Source organism: Erpetoichthys calabaricus, chromosome 2, assembly GCF_900747795.2.
Source record: "Erpetoichthys calabaricus chromosome 2, fErpCal1.3, whole genome shotgun sequence".
Lineage (NCBI taxonomy): Eukaryota > Metazoa > Chordata > Cladistia > Polypteriformes > Polypteridae > Erpetoichthys > Erpetoichthys calabaricus.
In genome coordinates, this window is record NC_041395.2 from 152,858,096 (window position 1) to 152,875,788 (window position 17,693).

General features: G+C 35.9%; 1 protein-coding gene across 14 annotated transcripts in view; it reads right to left on the reverse strand.

Moving 5' to 3' along the window:
• The window catches only part of trip12 (thyroid hormone receptor interactor 12), a 328,355-nt gene that overhangs the window by 134,799 nt on the left and 175,863 nt on the right, over window positions 1-17,693 (reverse strand). For 13 of the 14 annotated variants that reach the window (XM_028794650.2, XM_028794649.2, XM_028794647.2 and 10 more), the window contains 5 exons: window positions 8,326-8,421; window positions 4,909-5,060; window positions 2,956-2,991; window positions 1,373-1,468; window positions 535-627 (listed from right to left, as the gene is read on the reverse strand). In XM_028794650.2, the coding sequence (XP_028650483.2) occupies window positions 535-627; window positions 1,373-1,468; window positions 2,956-2,991; window positions 4,909-5,060; window positions 8,326-8,421 (473 nt within the window). The remainder of the gene's footprint in view (window positions 1-534; window positions 628-1,372; window positions 1,469-2,955; window positions 2,992-4,908; window positions 5,061-8,325; window positions 8,422-17,693) is intronic. The other variant, XM_051923009.1, reaches the window with a different exon arrangement.

Sequence of the window (17,693 nt, forward strand, 5' to 3'; positions counted from 1 at the left end):
TCTAATTTACAGCATAACAAAAACTAAACTGCTCACGTTTAGTTTTACTATTATGTTTTAACAGTACATTCAGAGGAAAAGATGAATATGTAGCATGTAAGAAAGAAATTGAAAATGTCTTCAAGAAATGGTCATAAAATTACACAGACATAAATTACTACATACTCATTGCATTACAAACAGAAATGTTGTTATTTGCAGTTTTGCAACAGGACACTGACAAGTATGATTTGTAATACTTAATTTACTTATTACAGATGCACAGACCGGTCTAAATAGTTATTGTAATGCATTTTTGAAAACTAAAATCACACAAGCACCAAAAATACAATAATTGTTTAAATTAGTAATACAGTATTGTTAACCTTTCAGAATTAAATAAACATCAGATATAGTAACTATGATTAAAACAATGTAGTTAACTATAAATACATTTTTGAAGATTAGAATAAATCTTGAAAGAAAACTGCAATTTTATTACGTACATCTCTTACCCAGTAAACAACTGGGTAAACTTTTAAATCAAATACTTACAGCCTGCAAGATTGCCTTGCTGTGTCTACGTGAAAGCATTTCGAGAGCAGTCAATGCCTGTTCTGCCACATCAATGAACTGAATGACTTGCAGCTAACAGAAACAAAGCATTAAGAGAAATGTACCTTACATTAATGTTCAAGGGAATATAAAAACCTTTCAACATAAAATAAACTTAATTGTTATAGCATAATCCATTCAAATTTGATGAAAACACATATGGAAAAAACAGTTTTACTTTAGATTTAAGTGTAAATGTGCCTCTCAGATTATTTTTTGACTTAAGGATGGTGAAAGTGCTATATAAATAAAATGTATTATTTTTCCTTGATTTACTCCTCTTCTTCACAGTTTAAAATTACAAATCAAACAATTCAGACATTATTGAAGTTCACATTGTAGACCTCAAGTTAAAGGTTTTTGCATACATTTCGGTCACACCATGTAGAAATGTCAGCACTTTTTATTATATTAGACTGCAATTTAAAGGTCTTTTTGTCTGTAACATCACTTTTATTTTTTTTTAAATGGATCTGAAAACCACTGTAAGAGGAGACATATTACTGCTTGGGTTAGCACTGGTTGACTGTTCATATGAATTTCACTTACTCTGTTTAAGCAGGATTAACCTAAGACATACTGACTCTTCTTGTGCTGGGGAACAGTAAATACACTATTATTTTACAATGTAAAAAAAGAAAAATAAAAAATCACTAGACAGAAAAATGTTTTAATGAATGTACCATGGTAAATCCTGAACTGTATTTTCTTTCTTTTCAAACAGAGCTTTGCTTTGCAATTAGTCATCAAAATAACTCAAAATCAGAAAATTTCTTACTTTTTCCAAGAACACTGGGATGGCATCAACCACTACTGCCGAAGACCTAGGAAGTGCCTCCATCATGTACGTCAAAGCCCTGGACGCATGATTCATCTGTTAAAAGTAATACATTTGTTTACATATCAAAATCTATATGATAAGAAACAAATTTCTTTAAATGGTAATGACAGCTCAAACACTTAATAATTTTACTAAGAAAATTACAGTGAACCATTAGAAAAAATTTATTTTACTTCTTCAACAAGACCTTTATATTATCCTTGGTTTTTTCAGCTTTGAGAATTTTGCTCAGGTTAACTAATGAAGACCTCACATGGAAGAAAATATTTACCAATTTAATAAAACACTAAGTGATTAGTCAGTTTGGCTTTAGTGACATGATGAAAGAGGGAGTGCAAGTGTGAGATGCACAAGGAGGAGTAAAGGTACACATTGAGAGACTCGCTTTCAAAGACAAAGCATAAAAACCTACTGGAGGTGAGAAAGGTGCCTCATAAAAGAGTCTAAGAAGCAGGCTTTACGGGAATGCACTCAAGAACGGGAGTGCTGGTGAAGAGAGGTTCAGACAAACACAAATACAGAGGAAAGACATTGAAAGTACGTTGTAAATGTAGGGCAAAAGATAAAAGTATTTTAAATTAATCTGCTGCTAGGCTAACATAAAGCAGATAAAATTCAAAAAAAAAAATCAATTTTTCATAAAAAAAAAGAAAAACACAAAAATATACTTTCAGAACTAAAACAAACTAAGACTTCTCCTGAATTACAAACAACTACTTTATAAAAACTCACATATACAAATAGTCTTAGTACCCTTTTTGATTTACAAACCACAAAGCAGCACATTTTTTGTTGTAATGAAGCTAGCAAAATTTTCAAATGTGCATTGCTAGAATGAACATCCAGTCATCTTTAAAGTCATCACAAGCATACCTTACTACAGCCATGGAGCACAACATGACTAAATGCTGGTGATGCACAGTTTCAGTCACCCTAATAGCTGATGATGCATTAACAGACTGTCGTTGTGAGAGCCTGCTGAATGGGGCAGAGCTATGGTTAGCTCAGCTTGTGATGGGTGATGCTCACAAGTTCTTCGCACATTATGATTGCTAAACACAACATGAAATAGTTGAATAAACCCAAGTAGCCCAAGAATTTCTTTGAATTTCAAGCGATGTGAAAAATCATACATACAGTTTTAATAAACAGAATTTAATAAAGAGCCAAGTCTCACTGAGGTTTGTTTTGACGACTTGTGTCATTACTGAACTAATGCTGTCAATGTTTGAATGTTTTGGTGTTATTTAAACACAACTGGGGCCCAGAGAACACTTAAAATGTAATTACCATTCATTTAAAAGAAAAAACAAGTTCACATTACAGAAATTCACTTTATGAAGGGATTAACAGGAATAGATTTACTTCATAAAGTGGTGGAAGCCTGTATATGTTATTCTCAAACTCACTAATGAGCAAATGGTATGGCATGAATGTACTGAGATAAGGTCATCAGACAATACCAACACTTCAAATGCAAAATATCTTAATATAAAAACCAAAATATAATATTTACTTACAATATCAAAATTGTGCTCCATTTGAAGCAACGTTATCTAAGGGAGAAAAGAAAACATTCAAGAATAATCAAATATAGTAAAAGCAGACCAGACTGACAAATCGTAATTATCAAAAATGCAGTAAATGTATAATGATCTCATATATATTTCTCTTCTAGTTCGTCCTGCTTCCACTTCAAAACTGGTCCCGCTCACACGCAGCCAGCACGGCATTTCTCGATTCCTATTCCGTCGTCTTCCATGTCACGCACTATACTGGCCTGCTGAACGTAATACATCCAACAAGTATTTGAGGTGCTGCCACAACGGTAAAGTAGCTTTACCACCCTTGCGGGAGCCACCTGTGTCTTTACAACAGCTTCTTACACAGCAAACATCAGAAGCTAAAAATTATCGTGAACACATTCGAGAATACAACCCTTCTCTAGCGTTTACTAAAGCTACTAAAGTACGCTTACAAAATAAAGCAAATTCTGCATGCAGCGAAAATGTACTTCTCCAGCTAGATTCCATGCTCAGAACCATCAACCCCTTTGCTAAATCATACAAACATGCATGAAATCGCTCAGTCCAATCCAACAGCATCTGTACGGATGGTTTTCAAGGAAACCCCTAGGCAGGATTTACGACGATACAATGCCCCGACATGTGACACCGATGTTGCAGCGATTTTCGTCGGAGAAGATGGCGAAACGCCTGCCGAAAGGACATTTGCATCTATCCCATAGACAACTCCTGTAAACAGATTTCCATGCTCAATATGAATTGCGATCCTATGGTTTACCCACTTTTATTCCCTTACGGAGACATTGGCTAGCACAAAGATTTACAACATGTTCCCGATAAAAGAACTGCCGCCAAGCAAATAAGGCTTACTCAATGCCAATTTTACGCGTACAGATTAGCAGGGAGGAATACATTTAGTATTTTGCACTTCAGCGGCAAACTATTCCAACAGTACGTCGTTGATGCGTATGTTAAAACAGAGGGCGCGCGTCTCAACTATCTCAGATTTCATCAACAAGATCTGCACGTTGAACTATCAGACAAAATGCAAGCAAACACTGAAAATAACGTTCGTGTAGGCAAAATGATCATATTACCATCGACATTTCCAGGAAGTCCAAGATACATGCAACAAAACTATCAGGATGCCATGGCCATAGTACGTAAATTCGGAAAGCCTGATTTATTTATCACTTTCACATGTGATCCTGCTTGGCCAGAAATTCTATATGCACACTGCATCTTTCAAGAAGTATTTATTTCTTCTTGATTTCTGAATTCCTCTCTCACCATTTTCTGTTCCTATTCTTACACCGTCGTATGCTACGGCGGGCGTCGGCTAGTAAAGTATAAATGATCAACTAAATATATAACATTAGAAGATAACTATAAACATACATTGGCATTATGTACACCTGATCAATAAAATCCACTCTCAGCCACCCATTTTTAATAAATTACCCATTAAATGACACATGAAAGCTGTTATGTGCTCCACTAAAACCTTCACCAATTTTTGAAAGGAGCATCAAAAGCAAGCAATCATTTAAGCTACAAAATATGCATTTGTTTGTCCCAGCTACTTTGGAATTTGCCTATATGGACTGATTTATGATTCAAAGTCAAACACTGCTTGGTTTTGCTGTATACATTTCTTCAGCATTTAAAAACAAATTACACAGAATCAATCTAGTCAAGCATTTAAAGAGGTAAATACAGAGCAGATGATTCACAAAATATCAGACCTGATTAAGGAACCACTATAAATTAAAAAAAAAAAAAAAAAAAAGTGCATTGAAATTTACTCAAACATCTACAAACACAAGTTTTTTTTGTTTATTTTTTTTTTAAACCTTGGACAGAACTAAAGAAGCACGTTATATATGGCTTTCACAAACTGAAACCAGTGGCTAAACGTTTGAACATATATGTTATATTTTGACTTACCAATGCAGGCACAACACTCTTGACTGGAAATCCTCCTAGTGTTTCTTCATTTCCCATGACTAAAAGTTGACACATCTCAATTACAGCCTGGAGTTGTTGAGATTCATCCCCGGTGGCCTGGAGACCCTGAAGAAGCTGTTGGGCTTTTGAGCCTTTTAAAATAAACATTTATACAGATGATTTTGATCAAATTAAATTTATTTCATTATTTATGCAGTCATCCATAAGTTATGCAACCTCTAATAAACAGTGTCTCCTAAAAATACCAATCCATAGTAATGTTAAAACAAGGATTTATTTCCAGAAAATGACAAAGTCAACATTTCTTATTATTGCTCAACTAAATAAACAATACTTTTGATAGATATTACAGTTAATGGTCTATGTGATGTAAGGTTTACATTAGTGAGGATTTTTGTTTTCCAACACAGTATCAGTCTGTGACATGCACTAAGTTCAGCATTGCACTTTAACATATTGCATCATTAATGATTACTTTCAATCCCTTTCCACCTTAATTTTTAATTATGTCTTTACACATTTTTTCTTGAGAAACCACTTCTATTAACTTGCACTTTAACATAATACATAATCTCAAGAAAACCCACTTTGGAAAGAGAAAACATACTTTTAAAACAAATCTCTGCAACAAATAACACAGATTTCAATGCAAAACAAATTCTATGAAACCATTTTTTTGCCATTTAATTAAAGCCCAAGAGCTGAAATAGGGAAGATACTCTAACAGTAATGAAAATAACTTAAAATGCAAGCATTTTTTACGCAGCATTCTAAATTAATAAATTCATTTGCAATTTAAACTTTAACTCATTTAATACATGCACTTACTATTTCAAGCAATAGTTTCAAGCAGAAAACACCCTCCCAAAGACTGCATCTTAGCAAGAATTATACTTCATACCTACCTGTTACTATTTTATAAAAGTGTTTTCGTGTAAGACATAATATAATTCAAAGTAGCCTGAGCTGTACTCAAAAAAAATGTTTTGCAATAAAAATTTTAGCTAGTTTTTGTAGATTTCATTATTAAGTGATATAACTGGTTTTGATAAAAAGGTACATGCTGCATGCAAGTAAGGATGTGTACAGTTTCAGCTGATCACTGCAAATGCCTATATATTCATTTCAGGTTAATTTTGTTTTGTTTCATAATTGCAAATTATTTCAATAATCAATTTATTTAAGAACAGCGCTTAGCTAGAAACTCCAGAGCATACCCTGTGTAGACAGAGCTTTGCAGTGTACCGAAAATAGTGAAGACATTATTGGGTAAAGGAGTTGTGTTGAATGTGACTTAAACTTACATTTAAACACCATCTGCAATGCTGTACTGATCGCATTCTTGCCTGAACTTAGTTATAGTAATTGTAACAAAATTGATAATTTTTATTAAGTAAAGAATAATTTATAGCTATTGGACAAGTAAATAAGTTTGGAATAGGTTATGATGAATGTATGAGTAAGAAAATATTAAAGAGTACATGGAACAAGACAACTGTTAATAGCAGCATGGCAAAATTAAACACTTTGTATTGCACTTAGATGCCAATACATTAGGAACCCCTGTCTAGTAGCATGTGGAACCTACTCTGGCCTTCATTAAGCCGGATGCATTTTTCTGGAACGTGTATCATACAGAACTGATTGTGTTGTGCAAATGCCTGAAATTGGACAGATCAGTCTTGCTGCAAAAAGCCATTTCCTCCTCATCCAAAAGATGCTTGATAGAGCTGAGACCTGAGGACAGAGGAGACCACTGAAGCAATGAAAACTCACTGTGTTGTTCCCGGAACCATTTGGTGACAACACATACTTTGTCACACGGTATATTATCATGCAGGAAGGGTCTACCTGAGAATGAGTAAACTATAGCTACAAAGGGATATCAGCACAAAATTCTCAGATACCTTGCTATTTTGCTGTTCTTCAGTGAGTTTCAAGGGTCCTAATGTGTGCAAAAAAACATTCCCCACTTTGATGATGACTAAGGATGGATGCTGGTTCTGTCACTTCTGATCTCTCCATCAGCATGATGCAAAATAATTTTGTATTTGTCTGAACCAGAAACTTTTTCCCACTTCTTAATAGTCCAGCATTATTGCATCTATGCAAGCTGGAGGCAGGCTTACTCGTACTTTCCAGACAAAAAAGGCACCAACATGGGCTGTTGTAGCCCATTTCAGATAAAGATAGTGCTGCACTCCAATGTTGAATCTGTTAGTTTCGGTTTCAACTGTTTGCATGTATTTTGCCACAAGATTTGACCACTCTGATTCTCAAGCTGTTTTCATTGACAGGTCACTTAAAGGTAAACGTATGACAGGCGCTAGGACCAATATACCAAGCGTAAACAATGGTGTCACATTCAAAGTCATTAAGCTCACTCATTTTAAGTATTTTACCACTCTACTGAGCACTGGAAATATTGATCTGCCCAATTTATAACACACACCATTACCACATGGCACATGTCATGCAGGAATGTAGAATCAAATGTAATGGTGGAAGGCGTATCTAATAAATTGGCAACTCAGTGTATTTTTACATATATACTGCTATGTTAATCTTAAGATGTTTCCATGCCTACAGAGTGTAAGAAGCAAATGCCAAATACATATGCATCTATGGCCAACAAAGGCACACTATTTTAAACATCATAATCTCATCTAAATCTCTGCATTTTTTCCCCCACGGATTGTTTTTTTCCCCCAAAAGTGTATTTTTTATTTAGGCATTTGCTTTGAAGGTGCAGCATAGGCTTCATATTTGAAATAACCATATCTTTGTGCTTTTCAGGAGATCTGTATTAGATAATGTGTCCATGAGCAACAAAATTACAGTATAACGGTCTTAATCTTGGCTGTCATTCCAACAAATAGTATAGCCGATGTAAATGAAGTTCTTCTAGCCAGTAAAACATTTAATAACAAAAACAAATATTAAGATCTGCAGTATAGAGACTCATTGAAAATATCTAATTGCAAAAGAAAAAGGAAGCATACAACACATATAAGAAAACTGATTAAAGCATACAGGAATTGCACCATACAGAGAGCCTCAGCAAAGATCAGTAAGAATAAAATCCAGTAAACTGTGGATGCTTTAGCTCTTTTATTATAATGAATTTCATTGTAGGTTTTAGGTTAGCATGTGTACATTAGTACAAATAAAGCAGGACAAAAACCTAACATTTGACAAAAATTAAAACCACCAAGACAACCCAAAACAGTTCCATTATAAACAAACATATACAAAACACAAACATACAGAGTAACTGCAATGTACAGAAAGAGTAAACAGCAGTTATTTTGAAACAGCACGTGATCAGGTGATGAAGTGAAGTCAAAAATAACTAGCGTGAATAAAATTTTTAAGATACAACACAGATTAACTTACTTGCACCACTCCCAATCGTTCTGTGGAAAAGCTGTGACATTCTAGGACCAAGAGGGCCAAAGAGGTGTGGAGGAAGACCCCTTGCTTCCAAGAGAGCTGGGGAAATGAAAAAAAATGTAAAATTCCAAAAAAAATTGTGAAAAAAGGTGCACCTTTCCTTGATATAATGACCATCTTTGGTAAATCAAAATTGTACATCATACTTGGAGGTCAAAATGATAAAAAAAAAAAAAAAATACACCTGGGTGCACAGTTCATAGAGACATCTAAGATGTGCAACCTTCAGACAGACTGGAAAACCACTCACTCCTCCTGAGATATTTAGTTAGCATGGAACAGGTCTTCTACGGTATTCTTACAATCAGCCATTAGGGAAGAGGGCAGCCTTCACTTCTCCTCTACATACTGCTGTTTTACTGTTCTTCATTCAGGATATGAAAAAGCAAGGCAATCCACTCATCTGCTCTTCCTCTTATGCTCTGACTCAATATCCAATTCTCTTCGGTCTCCAGTGCTTTCAAATGTGTCTGTCCTGCTTTTGTACACTAGATCTAGTGCCTGCCCTGAATACTTCATGAAAAAAAACTTTTTTTTTTAATCCTGGAGATCAATTTCCAAACCTCGGCTCTAGACACTGCAAATATAAGTTGCTTCAAATGGAACTTAAGCAGCTGGTATTAATATCCCTTCACTCTTGATAGATTACTCACATTTCTTGAGGTTTTCTGCTTACTTTCTAATGTGTAGGAAATATTGGTTCACGTAAATTCTACAACATTGAATTTTAACCAAACGTTCCGTTAAGATGAATATCCACACTGTTCAAAACAGATTTGCTGTTAGAGCATACATTGCCAGAATCCTTTCCATCTTTAGTTGTTAAAGTAGTGAAATAGGGAGAGGGGATGTAGTTACACAAGAAAGCTCATAATTTTTGCTGTGCTTTCTGGATCCACACAATTTCATGGCGTTTTAGAAGAATCTTTCCTTGGTGTCCACAGAATTTTTGTGTGATCTCACTGACAAACATTGTGACCATTGCTGACTATACAGGATAAATACCAATTTTATCAACTTTTTAGCTATGCTAATCCTCAACGTATCTACAATCATCTGGTACAAAATGATATGCAATTATAAATATTCACTTGGAGTTCCAAGCTTCCTCTGACTGCCACTCTGTCAAGCTAGAGTGATGCTAGTTGAGTAGTAGATTCAAACCTGAAATATAATGCTTGCAAAAGTATTTAACCTATACATTTTGGTGCAATAGCAGCTTTCTCTTTAATGTGGAAGGCACGTAGAAGATTTTCACTGATTTTTGCCCATTCCAGTTGATGGATATATTCCAGCTCTTTAAAAGGTTGGGACGGCAATTGTGTACTGCCATATTCAAATTGTGACACATAGTACAGATGAGGCTGATGGACTGAAAGGACCACTCAAAGAAATGCACTTTTAATCTGTAGCTACTCAAGTATTGTTTTGGTCCTCAGAGTAAGGCAAATTTTCTGCCAAAAGCTAATCTTTTCCCAAACTTCAGGTTTTTTAAGAGACAAACAATATTTTCTTGATAATGTGTTCTAGCAAATTGTTCAAAGCTTGCTGGTAAATAGTATATTCTCACTGGTTTTTGTTTTTTCAACAAAGCTTCTTGGCTTTAGAAAACAACAACATTTTAAAATAGGCGATTCAGTCTTTAAACTTCTGCCAACCAGTAGATGCATATTTGTTTTGAGAATTTACTTCTCTTTTACCGCTAAAGACAGACCAGTGTTATTACATAGCTCTTGGTTCAGTTAACTGATGTACTTTTACGCTATCCTCAACTTTCAAAAGTGATTATGGCTTCCCTCTAAAGTCTCCATGTTCAAATGCGGAGTTTTAACAAATTCTCCTCTAAATCCAATTTAAAAAAAAAAAATCCTAATTATTTTTAAGATTTCCTTACAAGGTTTGTTAGCTTTTGTTTCATACATGACATACGAGGGGTGTTCAATAATTTATCTACCTTAGTAGGAAAGAAAAGAGTTTTCAAAAAAATTTTATTTCATTTTTCAATACAGTCCCCTGACTAACCCCTTTGAAAAAAAATCTTGTGCTTGGCCTTCAAACCAGGACATCACAGCTGCCTTGACATTTTCATCACTTCTTCAAAACTTGAAACAGAAAATAATCTGAGGGAGCCAGATCAGGACTGTAGGATGGATAGTTCCGCCTGTAATTGACGGGACATGTGAACCGGTGCATTGTCATGAAGAAGCAACATGCCTGCTATGAGTTTTCCTCGTCTTTTCTCCTTGATTGACTCCCGCAATATCCCAGAAGACAGTTGCTATGACTTTGCCTGCAGATTTTTCTGTCTTGAACTTTATTGGGGATGACTTGTACTTCCCTTTGCATTGACTCCATTTTGGACTCAGGATCTTTGTTATAGACCCAAATCTCATCTCCAGTCACCAAACGATGAAAAACATTCACTTGGTCTTCATAGAGCATCTCCAAGTTCTCCTGAAAGCACTGGAGACTCCTGGCCTTCTGACAAGACGTCAGTATTCTTGGAACCCATCTTGCAATGGGTGACATTCCAACTTTTCATGATTTTCCTGTACCTGCCAATATTCACATTTCTTCAGCTATTTGGGGAAACCTTAATTTGTCTGTCTGACAAAATTATATCATCAACTTTCTTGCACATTTCTGTGGAAGTTGCTTCCAAAGGCATTCCAGTGTGAGGACTCTACACCCCACTTAAGCTGCTTGCTCCAAAATTTCACCTTGAAGGTTGATGTGGCAGACTCGCCATAAACTGCAGTCATGTGTTCATGGATCTTCTTTGGCTTTTTCCCTTCTTTTGTGAGGAATTTTCTCACTGAACGTTGTTCCAAATCTAGAATTTTTTTTTTTCTTGATTCGCATGAGGACACTCCAGACATTGTCTCTTGGAATGCTAGACTCGCACTGAGTCACAACTGTGCATGAGTAACTTTGAAACCTGTTACAACATTCCAAGACATGTTATAACATGCTTGCTACTTTCTTTCATACTCGGGTAGATAAATTATTGAACATCCCTCATAAAAGTTAATCTTGTGAGCAGTAATTCTGAAACATTCTAATGGTTTTATCCAGAAAAACAGTGACCTCAATGGTGCATAGGCAGAGACCATATATAAGGTAATTCAATTTTTTGATCTGATGTACTTTGTTAATCCCAGAGAGATTATTATGCAAATTTACAGCATATGTAAAAATCTCACAACTACTAAAGGTCTGGAATCTTAATACAGCACATTTCAGGTTTGACATTAACATGCTGCACATAAATAATTTTGTTTTGTTATTGACCGCGATCATTAAAAAAAGAAAAATACTAAAAAAGCAGAAAAGAATGATATGCATTACTTGTAACTCAACTAACTTTGAAAATGGAGAAGGTGAGATTACTGCTACGAACTACTGCATATGTTTATATTTAAATTTTTAAATAAAAGTGAAAACAGAGAGAGAGAGAGAGAGATGGATAGAGGAAACTGAAAAATCAAGGAAGTTAACATACAAAAACTAAAACATTTGCCTCGTTATTTATTTTGAAATTGTATTTATAAATAATCTCTCTATAATTCAGATTGAACACATTTTGAAAATTAGAATAGTTGAATATTTCAATTTAGCTACTTAGTAATGTAAATATCCAAATTCTAAACATGAAATGTTTCTATTGGCCTACAATTATTAGGATCTTATATACTAATTTCACTGTTTTCTTAGCATTTTAAACTATATAATTAAACAATTTTAATAATCAAAGAAATTTTTAATAATGGCAGTGGGGACTCATGTGAGGTAAAAATAAGGCATGTCTGAAAGACAGTTTCAACTTAAGTCACTTATTTATGCAGTTATTACTAATATGCCCTATTCAAACCCTTTTTATACTGGCCATGTACTCCAATTTGCCACCATGGTCTGTACTGACTTATACCAATCTGAATAAAAGTTATTACTGAAATGGAACCAAGGTCATAAAATTGGGCTGTCTGGATTGTGGGCATTATATACTTATTAATGATATTATAAATTAACAACTTGCTCATGAACACCACCAAAATCACAAAAATGAGAACAAAAGGCCAAAATCCTTATCTTTATTCTAAATATCATTACTTATAACATGAGCAAAACAACAACAAATAAAAATATACTGAGAAAGAACATCTATGTATGATCATCAAATAAACTCCCTCTTACAGTGGGGCAAAAAAGTATTTAGTCAGCTACCAATTGTGCAAGTTCTCCCACTTAAAAAGATGAGAGAGGCCTGTAATTTTCATCATACCTCAACTATGAGAGACAAAATGAGAAAAAAAAAATCCAGAAAATCACATTGTCTGATTTTAAAGAATTTATTTGCAAATTATGGTGGAAAATAAGTATTTGGTCACCTACAAACAAGCAAGATTTCTGGCTCTCACAGACCTGTAACTTCTGTAAGAGACCCCTCTGTCCTCCACTCGTTACCTGTATTAATGGCACCTGTTTGAACTCGTTATCAATATAAAAGACACCTGTCCACAACCTCAGTCACACTCCAAACTCCACTATGGCCAAGACCAAAGAGCTGTCAAAGGACACCAGAAACAAAATTGAAGAACCTGCACCAGGCTGTGAAGACTGAATCTGCAATAGGTAAGCAGCTTGGTGTGAAGAAATCAACTGTGGGAGCAATTATTAGAAAATGGAAGACATACAAGACCACTGATAATCTCCCTCGATCTGGAGCTCCACGCAAGATCTCACCCCGTGGGGTCAAAATGATCACAAGAACGGTGAGCAAAAATCCCAGAACACCACAGGGGGACCTAGTGAATGACCTGCAGAGAGCTGGGACCAAAGTAAAAAAGGCTACCATCAGTAACACACTACGCCGCCAGGGACTCAAATTCTGCAGTGCCAGATGTGTCCCCCTGCTTAAGCCAGTACATGTGCAGGCCCGTCTGAAGTTTGCTAGAGAGCATTTGGATGATCCAGAAGAGGATTGGGAGAATGTCATATGGTCAGATGAAAAAAACTCTACTTGTCGTGTTTGGAGGAGAAAGAATGCTGAGTTGCATCCAAAGACCACCATACCTACTGTAAAGCATGGGGGTGTAAACATCATGCTTTGGGGCTGTTTTTCTGCAAAGGGACCAGGACGACTGATCTGTGTAAAGGAAAGAATGAATGGGGCCATGTATCGTCAGATTTTGAGTGAAAACCTCCTTCCATCAGCAAGGGCATTGAAGATGAAACGTGGCTGGGTCTTTCAGCATTACAATGATCCCAAACACACCACCCGGGTAATGAAGGAGTGGCTTAGTAAGAAGCATTTCAAGGTCCTGGAGTGGCCTAGCCAGTCTCCAGATCTCAACCCCATAGAAAATCTTTAGAGGGAGTTGAAAGTCCGTGTTGCCCAGCGACAGCCCCAAAACATCACTGCTCTAGAGGAGATCTGCATGGAGGAATGGGCCAAAATACCAGCAACAGTGTGTGAAAACCTTGTGAAGACTTACAGAAAAACGTTTGACCTCTGTCATTGCCAACAAAAGGTATATAACAAAGTATTGAGATGAACTTTTGTTATTGACCAAATACTTTTTTTCCCCACCATAATTTGCAAATAAATTCTTTAAAAATCAGACAATGCAATTTTCTGGATTTTTTTTCTCATTTTGTCTCTCATAGTTGAGGTACACCTATGATGAAAATTACAGGCCTCTCTCATCTTTTTAAGTGGGAGAACTTGCACAATTGGTAGCTGACTAAATACTTTTTTGCCCCACTGTATATAAGTATGACTCTAAGAGCTTAGTTAGACTACAATATAACTTGTGCAAGTCAATTCTAAGAAACTGTAGTTTGGGGTTAAAAAACAATCTTAAAAGACCAATTCTACATGTAGGAGCCATGGTGTTTTGCTGGAATCAACTACAGGCTTTATAGTTTTGTTCCAACCAGAGGCGTTATGGTTTCGTTCGCACAAAGTATTTAAAACCACATAAAGAAATACAGCTTATATACCATAGGATATTTAACATTTACTTTAAAGCTAACTGCAGTTTCAATGGTCATCTTTGAAGAATATTTGGAGAAAAATATTAAAACATTAATTCGAAATGTAAACATTTTATGCATTTTCACTTTGGCCGTCTTCTTTGCATTGCACGATGCTTGTGATTTTGACCCCGGAGAAAAAAGTTTCCAAATCACAAAGAATAATGATGCACTTAACACTAGAATTACCAGTGTCTACGAAAAAACTCGTAGATACAGCCCACCTTAAAACCGTTCTCACCTCTCTTTTGTCTTCTAAATGTGCCGATTAAGAGGAGCAGCTGGCTATTCCATCCCCCACCGTTGCAGAACGTTCACTAAGTTTTCCCAGCTCATGCCTTGTTTGATGATTATCTGGGAGTGACTGAACTGCTGGAGTTTTAGAATGGAAATAATAGATCGTTATTTGGAACACATGCATTTCATGTGTGTTCCGTTTCTATAGTAATCTGTGTAAACACATGGCTAAAACAGAAACTTTTTCATATTTTAGTAATAAATGTTACAAAATGTAGGCATAAACTATAGAATCTGTGAAGCCTGAAGTCCAAACATCAAATAAACACTTTCACAAAAGGTTCAAGGATGCTACGACACCTTCCGTGGCTTAACGCTACGGTTTGCTGACTTGGAGCACAGCTGCCCTACCGTGCTATAGAGACCGGAGTTTGATTCCCAGCTTTGGAGAAAATGTTTTTTTTTTCCTCAAACGGACATTAAATTTATAAATTGGTATGCACTGTAAATCGTTAAGTTTAAAATGTCAATCGCGGTTATTTCTGTTGATTAATTCATGCTTTTTTACTTAGAGTCAGAACAGGAGCTTGTTCAGCTTATTCAGCTTCTGATCTGACTCAAACAGCGCCAGTATAACTTCACACCCGATCTGACGCTGTTCGTTTTCAAATAATATTGCATTACTTCGACGATGTTTTCTGATTGGTACTATTCGCGTCATAAAATGATTTCTTCAAAACGTCACATATATTTGTCTCTTTCGTTTTTTAAAATGTGCATTGTAGCACGCAGCAACTGGCCACCTGCATGTTCTTGCGCACACTGAATAAGACAGTGCTACATGCAATCATCAGATTCAAATGTTAACAGTTATATAGCACGGAATGGAAATCAGCAGTTCTTAGCATTCCACCACGCAAGCTATCATATCAACCACCTACTGTAACTTGCTTTCTTTTTGCTTTGGTTATTGTCTTGAATAAAAGTGCACTTGTTTTGTTATACTTTTACATCAACATATATTCCTGTGTTTGAGCGACACGGGCATGCTCAAAAAATACACGTATAATGCCACGAAAAGTGCATGCAGACACTTCAGTTCGCAAGCATTGGTACGACAATGCAGTCACAAGTACACTGCAGAACTATAGCGCGTCTTTATGTGAAAACAGCAGTGTCAGATGGGGAGTGTCTGATGATTGCATATAGCTCTGAAGTTACTGCTCTTTACTATGCTTTCCTCTGCACGTCCTGGAGTACAAAAGAAACAGCATACAGCAACACGTGGGGACTGGCAATATTGGGGGAAAAAAAACACATGGTCGTATGTATCGTGATACACTGCAGAGCTATAGCGCGTCTTTATGTGAAAACAGCAGTGTTAGATGGGGGAAGAGGGGGTGGTAGGGAAAGATCCTGAACGCAACTGAGACAATGAAAAGTGAATTTAAAAAAAAAAAAAACAAAGCTAACCTTTACAAATATCATATATTACACCGACTGTTACAGACTGAAATCAAATGTATGATTTTATTCTAAAATAGTGAAAATAAGAACACTTCACAAAAGGGAGTCATGCAGGATCGAACTCATGACCTTCTGATTCCCAGTCAGTGACTGATACTGTTGCGCCACGGAAGCAGCAATTGCTAACGTGTGTCAATGTCACACACTAAGGCGGCTTTTTTTGGCGGTGGCTTTTTTTTTGTACCTTTCGTGAAAGTGTTTCTTTGATATTTGGACTTCAGACTTCATACATTATATAGTTTATGCCTACATTTTGTCATTTGCTACTAGAATATAAAAAACGTTTCTGTTTTAACAATGTGTTTACACAGATTACTATAAAAATGCAACACATATGAAATGCGTGTGTTCCAAATAATCTATTATTTCCACTCTAAAACTCCACTTCACTCCCAGATAATCAATCAAGGCATGAGCTGGGAGATGCAAGTCGGTGGGGGAATGGAATAGCCGGCTGCTGGCAGCTTATCTTTATCAGTACATTTAGATGACAAAAGACACTGGCGGAGAGGTGAGAACGGTTTTAAGAAGCGATTTAAGGTGGGCCGGATCTACGAGTTTTTTCGTAGGCTCTGGTAATTCTAGTGTTAATTATACAGTGCTAACTTATATCCAGTGGCAACTCAGCCCGGATGATGAAGTTATTCCATATTTTACCATTCTTCAGAAATATTTAGATTTGCAAAATATTCAAACTGGACTCAAATTTTCATATACTATTGCCTTTGATGGCTGTTTCAACTTTAATTTTAAATGCAGCAGTCATGGCATTTTGCGTGAATCAACCACTGGTTCTATAGTTTTGTTCCCAAGTAAGATCAAGGAATTCTAACAGGTCTTGACCTATTTTATCCCTTGAATAAATACCCAGACATTTGTTAACAGATTCTCAATTCAGCAAATTACATGTAGAATTCCTTGAATAGTCTTGTATGTACGAAAAAAGGTAAAGGTAGGTTTTAAGAAGTCTGACTTCTAGAAGTTCAAATTGTTATTGTCCATGTCTTTGCTGTACTGGTGTAAGGAACCATTGGGCAATCTTTAACAGAAGTGAAAATTTTTGATGATTCAGCCCTTTCCCATAGAAGCCTATAAAACTGTCCTTCAAAAATGAAACACGGGTAGATTAAAAGTCCACTTCAAACACTGCAGCTTCCCAAAATGACACAGAGCAACCAGCTACCTTTGTTGAAACAGAAACTAACAATCAGAGGATAGGTACAAGTTCACCTGATGTTAATGTACTGAAAAATTATAGAGGCGAGTAAGGACTTTGGGGAAGTGGGGGTAGTGAGAATGTTTGAACTCTTTCCTTATAAGTAGCCAGATTAGATTAAAGCTATGTACCTGTGCATGTGGTATTTGCCTGGTCAGATTTTCTAAAATATTTTTAAGCCAGTTTCTTGGAGGTCATGCGATCACAACCTGTCGCATAATCATTGTATGTGAATAAAATGGCAAGGTCTGCAACCAGCTAGGACACACAACATTAACAAGTTAAAAGTAAATAT